The 19,167-nt window shown below is 38.3% G+C and overlaps 1 protein-coding gene across 1 annotated transcript; it reads left to right on the top strand.

Moving 5' to 3' along the window:
• The first annotated feature begins 1,588 nt into the window (after positions 1–1,588).
• On the top strand, positions 1,589–19,113 carry LOC124164400 (uncharacterized protein CG5902). Its single transcript, XM_046541723.1, has 5 exons — positions 1,589–1,819; positions 7,091–7,201; positions 9,887–10,092; positions 10,958–11,088; positions 18,736–19,113. The coding sequence occupies exons 1-5, from the start codon at positions 1,614–1,616 to the stop codon at positions 19,111–19,113; spliced, it is 1,032 nt and encodes a 343-aa protein (XP_046397679.1). The 5' UTR covers positions 1,589–1,613.
• The last annotated feature ends 54 nt before the right edge of the window (positions 19,114–19,167 follow it).

Below are 19,167 nucleotides of genomic sequence, written 5' to 3'. Positions count from 1 at the left end.
AAAATCGTACCTCCTAAACATTTCAGGGGGTTTGAACCCTTGGACACCTAGTTAAGACCCTGGAAAAGATACTTTTATTTATTTATTTATTTTATTCTCAAACCACCGGATACAGCTTTTATTGGCCATTTTATACCGGGGTATTCAACAAATGTAACAATTAAATGTACACGAACAACCATGCCCTGGACCGAGGAAACCTACCCAGGCAGGACTCGAACCTGCGACCTCTTGTTTGGCAGGCGAAGACGTTACCCCGCCGCCACCGAGGTCGGCGACCTGGTAAATGGGACTTCAAGGATTTAAAAGCTGTAGGTTCCCGGCAAAAATATGGAAAACTAGTAAAAGAACAGGGATCATGAGTGATGACCAAGAGCTGTTTTGATGACCAAATAACATGGCTCCCACAGAGTGGTGTATCAAGGATAAGGGGGGCTACTAGTAGGTACGTGAGGGTAACCTTGCAGCAGTAGTGGGGGTCTAAACATGGGCATACCCAGCGAGGGGCAGCTGCCCCCCCTATAAGAAAAAATCGAAAAAGTCTTTAAGGAAAATCAGGACTGAATTGAGACGAAAGTTTTCAACAAATTTTCTTTAAACCCACGAAAAATGATATTAGTTTAAGACATGCACCTAAAATATTTTTTATAATATATAATGAATAATTTTAGAAACTAATAAAGCGCAGCTATAATTTTCTTCAAATTTGGTTTCATTCAACTTTTCCAAGCTTAAATATTACAACTTAACGAAAGAATATTCTACAGTTTTGGAGTGTGTTGAAATTTGTCCTATATAGCTGAAAATTTTTAACTGCTTAAAAGACAAGCAGTACCTTGTACTATGGCACCTCTACACATGGGCACAGAGTAATATCTACTCTGTGACATGGGCGTACCTAGAGAGGGGGTAGCTGCCCCCCCCCCCCCTAGAAGCAAAAATCGCAAAGTCTTTGAGCAAAATCAGTATTGAATTGAAACGAAAGATACAACAAATTTTTATTTAAACCCACGAAAAATGATATATATTAGTATAACATATGTAACAAAAATAAGACTATTTTTTCAAGGAAATAATCTCATAAACTAATGTCACAAATTGCCCCCCCCCCCCTATTTATGATCCTGGGTACGCCCTTGCCTCTACAACCAAGGGTTCATTTTTAATCACAAAGTCCAATTGCTTAATCAACTACTTTTCAATGAAGGAATCATAGTCAAAAGATAAAAGTAATCATGGTTCCTTGGTTCATAGGCTGCATTGAGAATTGCTGCCGCAGAAGTTGATATGCACGCAAGTTTAAAAGAGCCAGTATGCATACGAACTATCTTACACGAACCACTGCCACTATAATACGAAAGGTGTCACCCAAATCCTTGTTGCTTGGCATCCATAACGACAGACACCCGTAACTAAGTACCCTGTTTTGACCCTGTTTGGTTAGGGCTTCTCGGGTTGATGTGCGCGCAATTCGTAGGGTTCTCGCTCGTTGCTAACCAGCCAACAGCTGATTTCTCCCCTGTTTACACTGCCCTCTATCGATAGGAATACGGTATTGCGTACTTTCAATGCTAGCTTTCCATTGTTACCAGCGTTATCAGCCAGTAGGAAAAATGGCTGCTGGGTGTTGTGGTACGAAGAAGCAGAAGCTGAATAATTCTTCGAGTATTACGTGCAATGGGACGTCTTCGATTCCAAATGGAATACGAAACGGGATGGTGGCTCATCCCGAAATGTGTTTTTTCTGCTTCGATGTTTTGTACTGTCATCTGCATAGCTTGGAGCCCCCGAAGAATCCGAACTTTAGCAACGATCCATAGTGAGCATTCCTTTGTTCTGAGTGCATAGGATATTTACAATAATTATTTTTTTCATGTCTTGTGGTGTTCACACAATTTGAATCTTGCCTGATAATTTTCTGACTTCGTATATATTATCTCTTACTGTCTTATTACTTAGGAATGTGAGATTTTTAGTCTTAAAGTGGGTCATATGTAGTTGTGATTCATCCTGCTTCAACTCGAGGAATTTCTCTTTTATATCACCCTATTTTCAGTCTTCCGTTTCTCAGTATGTTTCCGAGTTTTATTCATCATATTTATATAAAAAAATTGTACAGTATTCAATTTTCCTGCTTAATGTGAATACAAACGCCTCAATTTTTAGGTAACATATCGGATTCTATTGACTTAGTCATAATATCCCGTGCATTTCATATCTCCAGTTGTCGGATATGAAGCTTTGTGCAGTTTCAGTGCCTCGGTAAAATACAGAAAGGTTATTTAATGGAATAGCGAATGACTTTGTGTTGCGCTGAATTGAAGTAGATAAGCCTATGGATCTTAAATTTAATTATTAATAGTCAGCGTACATGGCAAGTCCACTTATCATCTTTATTGCGATTAATTATGCTAATTCATGCTTGATCGTATGTATGGTTTCGAGAAAGATTACAGACGTCACTAATGGTGCCTACATCACATTTTAAAGAATAATAACTTATGGTGTATCCGCATCAATATTCACGTAATTATGACTTACCTGCCGCATCCTTACCTAAGTTTTTGCGGCAGTATTTTATATTGCATTTTTACAGCTTTTTATTGTTACTTCGCTCTTTAATCGCACTTAAAATTTGCACAATATCTTACAGTTTTTCTTGTCGTCATTTATTGGAGTTGTTTGCTTCTTCATTTCATAGTTCCTAAATATCAATGCTTCAAACCGAAGGTTGGTTTGAATAGGTGAGGGCTGATTTCACCCACAACTTGGCGTCAAATATTTTAATTTCGCATACGGAGTATAGGGACGAGTTCCTTTCCCTGAGCCATTCCTCTTCGATGTTAACTGGGGGTGTCACGAAGCTTCACCTGGGATTTGAACCCGAAACTCGTCCAGCAGGCCAGCGCCCTACCCTCAAGGCTACCACACTCTCCTTCCATTACTTCATCTATTGCTAATGGCTTTCTTTCTCCTAACATATTTTTTTGTAATACCATTTATATATTCTGATTGATAAGTCACTATTTACTAGTACTGTAGTAAGAAGGCTGACAGTATTTTTATAGGGAAATAACACCCACTCGAGAATGGTTATTCGTAAATCTGAGGGCCGGAATATGTCTTTACTCGATGATAATGCCCTCTTCTTTTGGGGATCCTTCAGGTTAGTAAATGACGCTTAAGGCTCAGGTTTCAGTTAAGTAAGTGGTCATAATTTTTTAATACAGCATCTTTGTGTTGATGAGTAATGCAGTTTAATGATAAGGAATAGGTCTTCACTTTTTCAGCTGCACTATTGGAGAAGGTTGTGTCATTTTTGCCAGTTGGTTACCTATTATATTTGCTTCTGTTGCTGAAAATTTTTTCTGTTCATATAAGAAATGGTAAAGTGAATGAGAACCTCCGATTTTTTGGTCCCATGAACTTCATAATAACAGAAGTCTATTGTGAACATAGCCAGGATTCATATTAGGCTCCTCCAGAGAGGGAGAGAAAACAAGGGACCTTGTATCGCTCTGTCCAACACATTGAGTATAAAATACAGTGTGATCTTGGTAATACAATGCATATGCAACTGTGACACAACCGGATATTATAAATATCGTATTACTGTTAATGTATTGGGAGCTAATACAGCATTCCAAAATACTTGTAATGATATTGGTTTACAAATCAAATTTTGAATTTGTGGTGACTTGTTACAAAAAATTATACGTTTGCCGTGCCTACCTCATTCTATTTCCTTGCATAGCTTTGTTTTCCTTGCCCATTATAGTACATCATGTATCCAAAACAGCATACAGTTTACACAAGAAAAGGACACACACACCTACTTTCATCCATATTACGAATTGAAAATTTTTTCATTTCAATCTGACTACGTTAATCTAGTGGATATATAAAAATTGCCTGCCCAGGACGGCCCTAGATTACAGGATGTATTGGATTAAAGAAATTGCTCTCTGTATCAGCGACTTAATTTTTAGGGGGGCTGTTGCCTTCTCTTATGCTCCGAGGTGATGTCCATGTTTCAATGCAGGGAAAATTAATTATGTATGAATGGTGTAAAATATGCCTTTCTGTGAGAGGCTGTTTGATCCCTCATCAGCCCTCTTTTATATATTGAAAGCCATTTTGATCAATAGATAGGTATTCACGGAGTCAACAGTTTTTAAAAAAATAGTGGTGAAGCCATTGTTAAATTATTTCAATGTGGTAGCCTAGAATACATATACCTACACACTGTTGTTACTTACTTGAAGTTGGTACACGTTCAACATTACATCATCAATTTCTTTTTTGCAATTTTATTATATTTTGATTTTCCATGGAAAAGTATGTCCTTAGACTTGATACTTGATAATTTTAAATTATCCTCCTTTATTTGGAGTTTCATATGACTTGTACCTTTTCAATCTTTTAAAATCATGAAGAATGCATATCAGTAACATCCTCATTGTCTCAACTGATAATTTAATCTGTCGGTGTGTGCATGATCTTTTCAGCATTTTTGTGGCATTTTTCTGATGATAGTATAAATAATATATGTAACTTCAAGCATCCATATAACATTGCAACAGAATGACGGTATGGTGCTAAATACTATGGATGTAGGGAAATGGTTGTAGTTGGTTGCCTCACAAACACAGGTAAGGGAAATCACTGGAATATTGTTAGGGCTTAGAAATGGAAACCTTGGATAAGTTGTCTCAGGTGCATGCTAAAAGAGTTTTATGTGCTTAAGTTCTTGTCACTCGTAGCTAACTATTAGATAGGTAAATGATGATCCACTTTGAGAATATCTTTCCAGAGCTGTTAAAAAACAGTATTACCTTTCTTTTTGCTCACTCTGTTTATTTGCATTTTTTTGTGCATATGACTTATTAGTTTATAGCATATGATTCCACTTGAATGGAGGCTGATGGCTCTTTTTAGACTTCATACAATGCATAAGTATACACAATGGTGAAAATGATGGCTGCAATCTTGCAATTTTTTTGTATGTACGTAGCTAATGGCCTATCAAATTCAAGTGAAACGCCACCTTTCATCGAGATGGCAATTATTGTTCAGATGATATTGTCAGTGTTGAGAGTTTCTATCGATTTTCAACTTGATCTCTATCATGAACTTTAATTATATCAATCTCTTTTTCTCTTCTGAGTGTTGTGTTGTTAAACTTTTGAATCTGGTATTTGGCAATTAGCCAGTGAGTACAACATCCTGTTTCGCATGTCTCAAATTTAGAATGAAACTTTTGGCAATGAACCAATTCTTGTGGATTGGCCTTGTTGTATTCAATTTGGATTTGTTTGAGAAGGTACTTTTCTTTTGTGCTATTGTACATACTAGGAATTGTAGCAGTTACCATCCTTTTGTCTCATAAATATTCTCACCCTTTATCATCATTGTTATCTGATGTGTAGTGTACAGTTTTATCACACCTGTGATCTTTTTTCTGTTTTATTCTTTTCAATGAGAAATTTCATAGAAAATTGATATTTGCTTTTGCATTGATGTTCAGAGAAAACTCCTTGCATTAACTGTGGGATTTTGGTGTAATTTGCTTCAATTAACTATGAAAAGGAACCTGTGAAGAGGAAAGCTAATATTTAGAAACTTGTAAACATATTTTCTTCCAGGCCTCATTTGAGTTACTATGAAATATGCCAAGCATTTTATGCAGCAGTTTAATGAGATGCCATATGGTGGCTTGTGGCAGGGAGTGTATTAAGGATGAATTTGTGATATTATGTCTCAATGAGAAAGAAATGAGCCACGGTCCCATGCAAGGTTCTAAATTTTGCTCAGAACATTGATGAACACGTTTCTTTTATGTTTCACTTCTCTAAAGTTGTAAGAAAACATTATTGATCTCATGAAATGAATGCTTCTACGTATAGGTATATGTAATATAGACACCATGTTCTATTTAGATTGATGTAACTAATTGTGGCCATTACATAAAAACTTTCATCTTTTTCCTTCAGGAAGCTGGCATTGGAATTCATTCCCATTTTTCTTGCATTTGTTTTCTTAAATCTTAGTCAGCCATGTCAGCGAGTTCCAGTTAAAGCAGTTCTCTTACTTTTGAAACATGGTGTTTAAAGTCTTTTAATTTGCAGCAAGTCTTTGATTTTCTTCTAAAGAGACTTCCACCCTTTTCAAGGAATATCATTTGGAATGCATGAACGTAATAAAGATAGCTGTGTCCTTTAATTTTCAGAGGATACAGCACACAGAACAGTTGTTTTTGATCTGCAATTGATTCCATGCTATTGTACTACATTGGTTTGACAAAGTTCTCCCTGGCATGTAGGTTGATGGTGATTTTATGTGGGGAAACTCCTATTTAAAGTTAAATCTAAATGAGAAAATGACTTTTCCTGCATTTTTAAGGAGAAAAAAAGAAGAAGTAATGTAATGATACCTTTTTTGACTCATTCATGTCATAAATAAAACTAGCAGATGTAAAATTAACACAATAACCGCGGTGCCGGTCGTTGTGACTGGCAATTAAAGCTCCTGCCACACCACAATAGTGACTGGGCATAAATTGACTAAGTCCCTGTGGATTTCTGAGGCCGCAATTGACCAGGAAGGATTAATAAGGAATGGATTGTGGCCAAAGTGATCATTATGACTGCAGTAATTAAAAAAAAGAGTAAAATCCCTTTCTAATTCATTTCCAATGTTAATGTGTAATAAATCAATGATATGCTGCTGATAAAAATAATGGCTTCACAGGAAACATGTACAACAGATCCATGGCAGTCAGTATGCTAACAAATGAAGTGAAGCCAGAAATCAAAATAAAAGTTTCTTAAAACAAATGTGGTCCCATTTAGAACCTTGTCAATCCAATGCAAAACCCAAGGATTTGCTGAGACTGTGATTTTCGGTTGTTCATGAAAAAAGCGGGGAAATGTTATTTCTGAGCCATATACTCTGCAAAAGTGTGGTTGATTAAAAATTAATTTGATCAAATGATACTGATGAGATGGTGGTTTCCACACATCTGATTGCTGTGGTGGCAGTACGCTGTCTGACTCTCATGGGACTCTCCTCTCACCCATCCCATTGCCAGCCCCCTGTTTGTCACCTGGAAGATAGGGAAGGATCGGCGCCTCAGGGGCTGCATCGGAACCTTCAATGCCATGAGTCTTCACTGTGGCCTGAGGGAATATGCTGTCACTAGGTATGCTATTTAATCATCAACACTCAGTGGTGGATTCAGAAAGGGACTATAGCCCCCCTTGGGTATCCTATGTACACTGGAAAAAATTGTAATTTTGTGTAAATATTTGTTTTTTAAACTTTTCTTTGGAAAATTAGTTATGAGACAACCTTAAAGTGTTGTCACTAGCCTCAAAATTCCCAGAAGTAACTGGACCCCCACTACTGCTGGGAGGTTACTCTCCCCCCTAAGGTCCCCACCTAGCCCACCCTTGTTCCTATCCTGGATCCGCCACTGACAACACTGCAAATAATTTTTAGAATTGGCTAAACCTAAAAAATTCTGTGGTAAAATTTTTGAAAGCTATGCAGTATAAGTATAATTGTTTATATTGGAAAAAACCTTTAAACTTCGATTGGAAATAGTTGTGGACCGAACCGGGAATAAACAGTTTCAATTTAGAAGCTTTTGGACATGGTTGACTAAAACCTTTCAGTTGTGCAAACTGTTAAGATTATTTGTGTCAAATTTCTCTCAATTTCTCAACTTTCAATTGGAAAAATTTCAGTACTATTGTGTTAAAATCTGTGAAGTGGACTAAACTATGGAGTATGGGTTTCAGGTAGGAAGTTGGACTAAACCGTTGAATGCCCCTGAATCCCAAACACGTTTTGAAAATGTTTTGCACATTTTCAAAATGTCCTTGGAAAAGGAATAAATGAAGCTTCCTCTGTTTTTATATCAATAGTTGCATTTAGATGTATCATGACTAATGATGTACGATATTATGGTTTAGTTGATTTCCCTGACAGAAATGGAAAAAAAGGATGTGTGTTTTCATATGCCCCTGAAATTGTGTCTAATGAGTAATTATTTATATTTTTGTTATACAGGCAAATATTTTCTGAATATAATGAAGTAAATTTCACTTAGTAAGTAATAGTATCACTTTCCAAAATTTGGTTTGCTTTCTCAAAAAATTTCCTAAAAAAATCTAATGGTCCAAGATTCAGTCACTTTTACTTTTTTCAAGCCTAATGTGTTGAACACTTAATAACCAATACTTGAACACTTAAAACTAAATTCTAAATAGCCAGTGAGGAAAATCAATGGTATTATAACCTTATTCACCGTACAAGAAGGGAGTAAAAAATTGTTCTAGAAAAAATACTTGTATAAATATAAATGTTACTGTGCATTACTTATTTTCTTAATTTTCCGAGTTATCTATGTTTTTTATGTGAATTTAGTTAATTATTTTGCCATTTATGAAGACACCTAAAATTTCTATCATGCATTTATGGTGGATATTCACTATAGGTATTGGATCAGATCACTTGCTTGTAAAAAATGGTGTTTTGTTTTTTGGGAAATTAAAGCCTCAATTTAAAATTTAATTTGGAATTTTTCTGCTTGATGAAAAAAAAATCCGTAAAATAAATTACCAAGTACATATTTATGTATTTTTTTTAATTTATAAGGCACTCAACATTTATGTCCTCAAAATTTAACTAATCCATTTTAATGTAAACTACAATTTTTCACTATATCCTGATGAACGTACTTGGAATAGGATGTCTAATATTCGAGTACATAAATCTTGTGATGGTAATATGTATTTACATCATGCCTTTTCCACGATAATGAAGTCCTTATGTGTAGTTAGTCAACATGCTAGTTTCTTTTTGTTGATTTGCTTATTCTGATTACATTCTTTCTTACAAATGTAAATTCTTTATGCTGGTGAAATGGATGAGATTATTCATCCTGAAACAATGGAAGCAATAATATTTTTAACAAGCTTAACCCAATCCAGTCTCCATAAAATGTTAATAAAATGATATTATGTGTTCCATCTTGCTACTTAGTAATATACAGTGCAACCTCGATATAACGACACCCCACGGTGCACTAATAAACTCTCGCTATAGCGAAGTGTCGCTTTACCGGAGGTGGAGCAAATAATAGCCAATATACCTGTTGCGAACAGATATTTAGGAACAAGAGTGGTGCGGCGACAGATAAACATCTATCCGATAAACGTAAGCATAAATCCAGACGAAAGACGATGTTTTTTTGCATCACTAAATTTCCTTACTCAAATAACGACTAACTATTCAAACAATTTATAAGCGCCGCACTGAATAAAAATCATGCAAAGCATTGTTTCGTCAATCATTATATTTATCGAACGACAGTTTACCACATAAATTTGAGACTGAGCACTCCATTAACTTCATTTCTAACAGATCGCTAGCAATTACAGAGGTTAAGGAGTCTTGATGAAAGTCTTCCGGCGGTGAAATCCTCGCTATGACGAGAGCCAACACCATAGGGTCTCGTAAAAACGAATTTTTTAACACGCTTATTATAGGGTCAATTGACGGTGCATCGGCTATCCCTCGTAATAGCGGGGGTGTCGCTATAGCCCGTACTCGCTTTAACGAGGTTCCACTGTACATACATATTTCTAATTAACCCATCAATCAATGTTCCTTATTATTATAGATTAATTGTATCAGCCAGTAATACAGTAATGTGAAGCTAGTGATTGGTTATCTATTTCTATTGTCTTTAACTGTTGTGATTCTTATTGCCTGATGGGTTGAAGTCATGGTCTTTTTGAGAAACAGTTTTACTAGGGTCTTGGAGTAAATTGGTTGATATGGAGGTTTAAAGTAAAACTCCTATTTCTGTTCCTTGCAGTGCATTCAAGGATTCACGGTTTTCGCCGATAACAAGAGAGGAATTCTGCCGTCTTCATGTGTCTGTTTCTATCTTGCGACATTTTGAGGATGGATCAGACTGCTTGGACTGGGAAGTTGGTGTGCATGGGATCCGGATCGAGTTCCATAATGAGAAAGGAGCAAAGAGGACGGCCACATACCTTCCAGAAGTGGCTCCAGAGCAAGGTCTGAGCTGTTTAAGTGCCCTAATCAGCAATGGCCACAATATTAGAATATTGAAATATGTATCAATAGTAATTCTTCCTTATCATTGAACTTTCAATTCTATCAGTTGCAAAACTCTGGAATGGGTGAGTATTTTTAAAATGTTCGAAGGAATTAGTTAAGGTTAAATGAATGGCCGAATTTATGTCCATATACTTGAGTGACTCATCATATTGCGATACCTGGTTACTGATAGTGATTTTCCATCTTGACAAGAACATTCCATCTATTGCTCTGCAATTGAACGCATTCATGTAAAACATTGTGCTTGTGTATATGCTGTCGAAGGAGTGCAGGAATTTTTCCATAAGGTAATTAGTCTCATTTTTAAGTTCACCAAAGCTTATCTTTTGAATTTATGTACTGTATAGCTTTGATTATACACCCTAATTGAGGGGAAAGCCATGTGGAATGAGCAAAACATGCTGTTGATCCATTCCTTATAATTTTATTTACAATCATTACTTTGGTTTCTGTGTTATCCTTTCTCTGCATTTTTTACACCCATTCCATTGAAAAGATAGGTTTGCAGGAAAGGGATTATAGCAGAGGGTGAGAAAAGGCGAAAAGTGGAGTGTTTGGGAGACTGGATAGAGAATTAATTGGCAAAGAATCCAATAGTATTTTTTCTATAAAGGAAATTGGCTGAAATTCCCTGTCCCAAGCTATACAAAATTCAATATGTCCTGAGTATACCTCTTCCTATTCTATTTGGTGAAATGAAGATTTTAACCGAGCTATTCTCCTGTTTGGTGTGATAAAACTCTTAGGCAATTAATTTTTTGCATCTACAGATATTCACTTGGGTAAAATAATTTTCTTCCAGGGTGGGACCGCATCCAGACGATAGACTCACTCCTGCGTAAAGGAGGCTTCAAAGGATGTGTGACACCTGAAGTTCGGCGAGCCATTAAACTCACTAGATATCAGTCTGAAAAAATCACTGTCTCTTATCAGGTAAGTTTTTTTCAAACCATCTTGATATTCTCTATGTAAACAAATGTTAAGGGTGTTTGGCAATTTTGGGCTTCTATTGGGATGCACAGATAATTCAAACCGTCAAGCTTGTGGGTATCACCATAATTTGCCCTTTTTTGAAAGAAAAAAACTGGTTAAGAAACCAAAATGGAGATTTGAGATCAAAATCATTGGATAAAATACACAAAGTAAATGAAAAAATAGTGGAGTAGTTATTGTTATCAGTAATAAACATTGACAAATTTATAGTTACAACGAGAGAGAAAATGCACTTCAAGCAAAATCTAAGAATTCTCTGTGCTCTTTTAATTGCATTACAATATAGAAATTGGAAAGTATGAACTCTAATGCATATCTGTGATCAAATCATTGGATGAACACTTAAGATTATTTTATATATACCTTTGGAAGGACACAATAGAAGATAATATAAATAAATGCCAAGAGAGGCTACCAAAAGGAAGTCACAAATAAAAGAAACACCCAAAACATTTTTTGTATACAGTAAAACCCCTTATTTACACTTTTCTAGGGACCCAAGAAAAAAAGTGTAAATTGCGGGAAAATGCAAATAGCGGGAAATAGAGAATTTTCACTTTTATTCACATACTGGCTTTGGAAATGTTAATTTTTTAATTGTTCACTAAGCATTATTCCATAACATTGTTTCCCTCAGAAGCACAGTGTTTTTGCTGGCAGCAAAAATTGAAAAATACCTAATCCTGTTTTGTCTGCATTGAAAACATCTTTTGGGCTGTAACCCTTCCAGAACTCTAATATATTCAGATTCTTTCCACTGAGTTGCTGTCTCTTTGTTAACATCTTTGCTTTCACCACTCACCATCTTGGGTGCTTTCCATTCGTCGACGCAAGTTGACTTGCGTCGACACAAGTCGTGTTTTTTGCTTTCCATTCGTTGGAGTTGCCGACACAGGCGGACTCACACCGACTCTGACGAAAAGCTGAGTTTCGGACAGCGGACAGACGAATTGCGCATGCATAGTTGTTTTGGCGCCTTTCACCTGCATTGGAACTGGAGTTGAAACATTTTTTAAATTAGTTATTGGCAAGTGTGCGATATGTTCAAGGTATGACGTTTTAAATAAATAGCTTATATGCAGAGATAATAATGCATTTTTTTAAATTTGCAGTAGTTATTATACAATTGTGAGATGATTCTTATTGCTATTTTAAGATTTTGTGAATTTGAGTGATATTATTTTTAAATACACCTGCCATGCCTATAACTAAGTCGAATTATTTGCGTAAATTGCATCATTGTTTTCACCGTAAAAAGTCTACCCATTTTATGAGGAGTAAATTCCTTTAAAGGAAAGTAATTGCTTTTTACTTGTGTTTTACTAATTTGTTGGATTCGATTCGGAATCATCACTGCTACTGCTACTATGTATTTCTTCCATTACATAGGCTATAAACTGCTCTTCGTTCATCTAAAATAAAAGACAATTTTCAGCACAAGTTTTACTTAAAACGGTCAAGAGAACAATCCAAATCACCAATGATCAGAATCCAACATTAGTCAACAATATAAACAAAAAACATTCCAGATATTCTCTGTGAATCACTTGCATCGTTCTCTTTGGATAAATTTCCCGGTGTTCTAAACTCGTGTTTTACCTGTTCTACCAAGTTCTACGCGCATCAATTACTGCGCATACAGTGCTTTCCATTCGTGGCTGGCTAGGAGTTGACCAGAGTTAACACAAGGTGACACATGAGTCGCCTGAATGGAAAGCACCCCTTATATACAAGACTGTACCTATTTTTGAATCTATCCAACCAACCATTATTATAGATGCCATGGAATCTTCGATTCCCAATCTTGTGGGGAAATACTTTTTCTCAAGGGCCTTTGAGCCTGTTTACACGATACATTAGCACGTACGATTGTAGGCAGGGGCAGATCCAGGATTTTTTCTGGGAAGGGCACAGAGGGCCTGACAGGCAAAAGATCTTGTTTAATTGAGATTAAAAGCAAGATATAACGATGACTTTAAACAATTCTCTTTATTTTTATATCAAAGTTATTCTTATTGAATTAAATGATTAAGCCTCCTTTAGTAATACACAAAGCAAAGCAAACGTAATGATGACCATCAGGCGGATCCAGGATTTCTTTCTGGGGGGCACAAGCAGTGCCATATCCAGGATTTTGTTCTAGAGGGGGGGGGGGGGGGGGGCACAATGATACCACGTCATACAAAAGGAACGCAATGATAACCGGACGGTATTAAAAATCTTGCATATTTTTAAAGTGTCTGGGGGGACACGTGCCCCCCCCCCCCCCCCCCCCCCATAGAGCCTCCTATGATAACCGTATGCAAATTTTGTCTATTTTTTTAAGCATCTGGGGGGGGGGGGGGGGGGGGGGGGCACGTCCCCTGCCCCTAAATCCGACTACGAATGCATGAACCAAATTTGAACAGGTTCTAGAACAGGTTTGAATAGCTATTTTCTGTTCATGCATACGCACAAGTTGGGTGAATACACGGTGCATTTTCGTGTTCATAATTTAGACATTAACTTGTACGGGTTAATGTACTATGTAAACAGGCCTTTAGATGACACCATTTGCAGGGACATTTGATGATCTTGCACCTAAAAACTATTCTTTTCGAATTCGTTCTATTTCTTCTTACCTGGAATTCTTCACATATATTCTCTTTTTTGATAAATGGCCGCACTGGTTTGCATATTTTACAATGGCATCGCGATTTTTCACCACGGTATTGAATGTTGAGACTGGGAATCCGATCGGATTGCCAGTCCCAACATTCGAGTTGCTTCGCCAGCGTTTGAATCGATGCGGGTTCCGGTGTGGGAATCGACTAGCTCTAAAATTTTCATTTTGTCGTCAGTTAAAAATGTCCGTTTTTCACCTCGAATTCCCATTTTCAAGCCGGATAAATTCTATTTCCTGTACGAATTGAGGGTAACTTGGCAACACACGAGTGTCTGAACTACTCGGCGATCAAGTGCGTAGTACAAACTGTCTTGCGACTTCATAATTTTTGAAATTTACAATAGATTGCGATACACTGCTACTTGAATGGGATAATTCAAGTTTAAATAAGTTTTTTAAGTATTTAATTAACCCATAATTGCTACGCAACTGTTGAATGAAGTCAGCGCAAATGATCCCAGTTGTCGGTCAAGTTTTATAGTTACGGCATTTATCACGTTTCATCACGTCTGGTTTCCTTTCAAACTCTCGTATCAAATTATCGACTACATGATTACTGTCAACATTCCTTCAGGAGTTCTTGCATTATAATTATTACATAGCTCGATTGCTCAAAACACCTACTTTCGTATCATGAATCTTTTCGCCGCTGACAGAAAACGAGATGACGTAGTTCAACTTTTCGACGTTAGTGGCGTTCTGTCCCGCCACATTCAAATTCTTCCCGAAAATAATTCTCATTACGTCTCTCTCTCTTGGATTTTTAAATAAAAATGCGCGAAAGGAAGCCAAAAGACAGTTTTTATGGGCTGATATGCACGATTAATTGTTTTAGTACGCAAATAATTTTTTTTTAGTCGGCACGTCGTGGTGCACATGGCGGGAAAACGAAAAAAACACGGCGTAAATACAGGGTTCTATTTACATTGGAGAGATAGGAAATATGACGGGACCCAGAAAAAAACTTGCAATTTGCGGGAAAACGTAAATTCCGATAACGCAAATACAGTGGAACCCCGATTTATCGTTCCCGCATTCATCGTTTTCCCGCATTCATCGTTCGCCGCTCCTGGTCCCAAATTAAGTTCCATAAAGACAATGTAATTTTTTCCCGCATCTATCGTTCCCCGAAGTATCGTTTTCCCGCATTTATCGTTTGACGATCGCGGTCCCGTCGTATAATTTTCCCGCATCTATCGTTTGACGAAAATGAGACGAAGTGTTTACAACGTGTTGTTTACGGCTAATAACGACAGACACAAAGTTTGAATCTACCCCAGGAGATTGAAATACGATAGGGAGAAGCTGAGTGCCGTGGGATAGTTACATTATCGCATATGCCAAGATCCGGTATCCCCCTCCATTCAGCACTCGCCTCTCCCCGTCTGAAGCTTTCCTCTTCTCCGAAATAAAAAAAAAGGTCCCAGCTCGAGCAGGGATCGTATTACGAAGACCTTAGCTTGGAAAGAAAATATCAAGTTACTCGAGAACAAAAGAAACCTTTTTCACGCTTCCCCCTTTCTCGACCACTGACTTTTTTTTAGCTGACTCGCTACAAAGATCCCCACATCTGGAGGTCAACTGCTGCATGAATCACCGATTAGCTCAAAAGGTGTGTAGAAATGAATTTCGGCAATTGGTATTATACTTTTATTATATTGAGATATTAATGATGTACACGTAATTCAGTAAAGATTGATACCAAACATGACGTATTTCTAACGTTATTTAAGCATTTTAAGCAAGGAAAGAGTTGGAGTAATACGATGGTGATTTCTGGCGAATAACGATATCCTCGCAGCTGATAGAGAGCTTCACGGCCGTTGATGCGGATTTTTTTCGAAAACAGGGCGTCTGGTTACAATTTACGAGTTATGCTACAAGTTTCACTTGTCTGAGTTGCTAACGAAGCGATGTCTTCTCTGGATATTTTGTTTCTCTCGACTAGCAATCTGAATTCATCTGCTCATCTAGAACTACGCTACTTATAGTTAGAAATGAGTGGGTAAGTTGCCTTCTCTATAGGATAAAAAATTTCATTGCGCAGTCATATGGTCATGCTTCACCCTCTGCAGTAAGTTCTGCCTACGCCGTACGCGATAGCATTAGTGCCGAACTTCACTTCGCACGAGTGGTTCCGTACTTTCCGGGGTGGGTTGACTTAAAACTAGCGAGTGTTTTCCGCGTGGGTTCAATGGAGTCCGGTTTCATTTTTATTAGTTTTATTCTTATTCTTGGCCTTCTTGATCCATTTCATAACCAATCACTGCGACGGCGAAATCAGTTGTTTGAGGCATAACACGAACATTTCTCTAGTAAATACGTGTACTTGAAATGGCATTTGATGGATAAGAATTTTTACATCAGACAGAAATGCATAATAGCCGTGAAAATTCCGAGTGGAGTGCAAACATTTTTTTAGCAAGGCGGCTTGTTCCTATAGGATTTTAGAAAGAGAGATAAGTCGAATCAACAATATGACCTAAGTGTTTCGATAGTGTAATAATATTCCTGTAATCAGCTGAAACCTCGTTTGAATCCATTGATGAATGTCATAACTCGCAAAAATCCAGCTGATCCTGGGACATAGGCAACCCGGACAACCATCCCCGCATTGATCGTTTTCCCGCATTCATCGTTCTTTTCATCCATCCCCCTGAAAAACGACAGATCGAGGTTCCACTGTACGGGGTTCTACTGTATTTGATACACCTATAATCTGCTCACTTTTTGTTTGCGGGCGAGCCTCCATGAAAGCCCGGACACTCTCAGAGGGCTTCACCCACTTGGGGGAGGGGTAGTAATGAGAGAGAGAAGGAGCGAACTTAACGTTGCCAAATGTTCATAGCAGACCTATTTTTTCACTGAAAACATGTGAGTCATCGGTGACCACAGGTATTTTGGGCCCAGAGCCGAGACAATATACCCACTCATTGGGAAGGTATTGAGGATAATCCCATCACAGAAGCCCATAATATTGTCAGCTACCATTGGTGAAAGGCATACTTATGTTAAAAACATTCAAGTAGAATATTTAAGGTTTGGAAATACTGCTCCATGGGCAGGTTCATGATGTTAACGAAACGGAGGTCTTAGAGTGACTGAATACCCAAAGCACTAGGCCACGCCTTCTGTCTGCTGATTGGAAAAGGGAAAGTCATGTGTTGAGAAACTTTCCCTCCCCTACGCCCACTTACTTTAGCCACACCAGCTCACTCGCAAAGATAAAATGAAGGCTAAGGACCGCATTCTTAGCCCCTACATGCGTTTCTCAGTCGACCCTACTTAAGTTGGGAGGGGGAGATTCCGTTGTCAAGTTCTCTGGGGTGACATAGATGATGGCGTAGCGCCAATTTTCCACTCTGGTGGCATAATGGGAACTAACTATGAAACTAAGAAAAGACATCCGATAATTTTCGGGCATTCTAGGGCAACGGCTCAAGGTAAATAAACAATCGGTGTCGTCCCCCAGGTCGTGTCGGTACCTTAATTTTCACTACAAGCCTACATATCTTTCACTACATATCGAGCCAAAAGTAGAACCTTATTGTCTTTAAATTACTTCAAAAGTGGTCTGTACAAGATAGTAAGTAACGAGTAATAAGTATCGAGCAAATATGATCATTTATGTGGGAACTGACAATGCATCATTGAGGTTTGTCATTCGCTTCCACCTTCTGTAGTTAAGTTTATTATGTGGCGGCAAATAGTGGCATGAAAATACGTTTTCTATGGTTATATATATATATATTTATATATATATAAATAGTTCAAGTTAATATCGATAAACACAGAGACACAAAAAAGAAACACTCACATTGAATAAATAAACTCGTCGAAGCTATCGAAGCACTTCAGGCTTCTTCGTCAGCTGAAGTATGAATGGTGAGGAAAGGAGAGGGTTGGAAGAGGGAGAAGAGGGGTAAGGGGAGAGGTGTATGGGGAGGGGGAGTTCGGAATAGGGGTTAGGATGCGACGTTCAGACCTGGAAAGCTATTGGCTTGAAAGTGCCAAATGCAAGCCAATTCGAGGGTGTGGAGGCTCCACACCCTAGAATTATATATATACTTCGAAATATATATACACTTCGAAATGTTCCTCGGCGAGGTAAATAACATAAAAAACCCTAGGATGGGCAGTATCAGAACACACACGAAAAAGATTATAAACTCACACTCACTAAATTTTCGGTGGCATTACCACCTTCCTCGGAGTTAGGTAAAAGACTGTCTTTTAAAGAATTTACATTCTTTATTCAATTCTTCCGAAAGAAAGTCTTTTACCTAACTCCGAGGAAGGTGGTAATGCCACCGAAAATTTAGTGAGTGTGAGTTTATAATCTTTTTCGTGTGTGTTCTGATACTGCCCATCCTAGGGTTTTTTATGTTATATATATATATACGAAGTATTGGTTTCCCAAAAGTATACCAAGTGCCAATCGTGAAAAATATTATAATATATTCGTAGAAACAAGGTGCATGTATACCGCTATATTGTTCTTATTAGTTCAGTCAATTTTATAATTTATTTAACTTGGTGGCTATAAAAGGGTAGTATTATTACCTTTCCGCTGTTACTGTACATTTTAAAATGGTTTGTGTGAGCTCGTCTCCCTTAATATCCATTGTAACGTAGATTCTTTAATCGACGTGATCAGCAGACGATATTTGGCAGCCATGTTTTTGTAGGGTGTAGGGCTGGTTCGGGTACCATACATCAAGTAGGGCCCATTTATTTCCAAAAACGGCCATATGTAGGGCTTGATGTGGCTTATGTAGGGTGAGATTGGTTTATGTAGGGGCTGATGACATATCCAGGGTGGGTTGGCCCTACAGGGTCGACTAAGAATATGGGCCAAATTTCTGCTTAGACTATCGGAATAAGCCTAGTGTTAAATTTGAATGGCGGACTTGGTCTTGCAGGACTACCTCAGCCATTGGCGATCAAGGAGGAACCATCTTGGACACCCACTGCCCCTTGGCAGCAACGGGATCTGCCTCCATGGTGGCCCACCAGGTGGAGGGGGTGGTAGCGGCAGTGGCCTGATGGGCGGTGGCCTCGCAGGGGGCAGCATGTCGTCGGGGGGGGGGACTGGCGGGGGGAGGTGGGGGCGGTCATCACCATCACCACCACTTCCCCCCCGTCTCGCCCCTTCTGCCCACCCCGCACCGCCCTCCCTCTCCACCCCCGCCCCCACGCTGCTAGCGTCAGCACGGCCCCATTCCTCCCTCTCCTGCCTTTTCCTTCCATGGTGGTGGTGCTGGGGAGGGGAAGAGGAGGAGGCGGAGGAGGGGCTTTAGGAGGCGACGCAGGAGGGAAGGGAGGAGGCGTTGCAGGCGCAGGAGGGAAGGGAG

This window comes from Ischnura elegans, chromosome 8 (genome assembly GCF_921293095.1).
Source record: "Ischnura elegans chromosome 8, ioIscEleg1.1, whole genome shotgun sequence".
Classification (NCBI taxonomy): domain Eukaryota; kingdom Metazoa; phylum Arthropoda; class Insecta; order Odonata; family Coenagrionidae; genus Ischnura; species Ischnura elegans.
The sequence above is the reverse complement of the archived record's forward strand: the minus strand, read 5'-3'. Positions and strand labels throughout refer to the sequence as shown.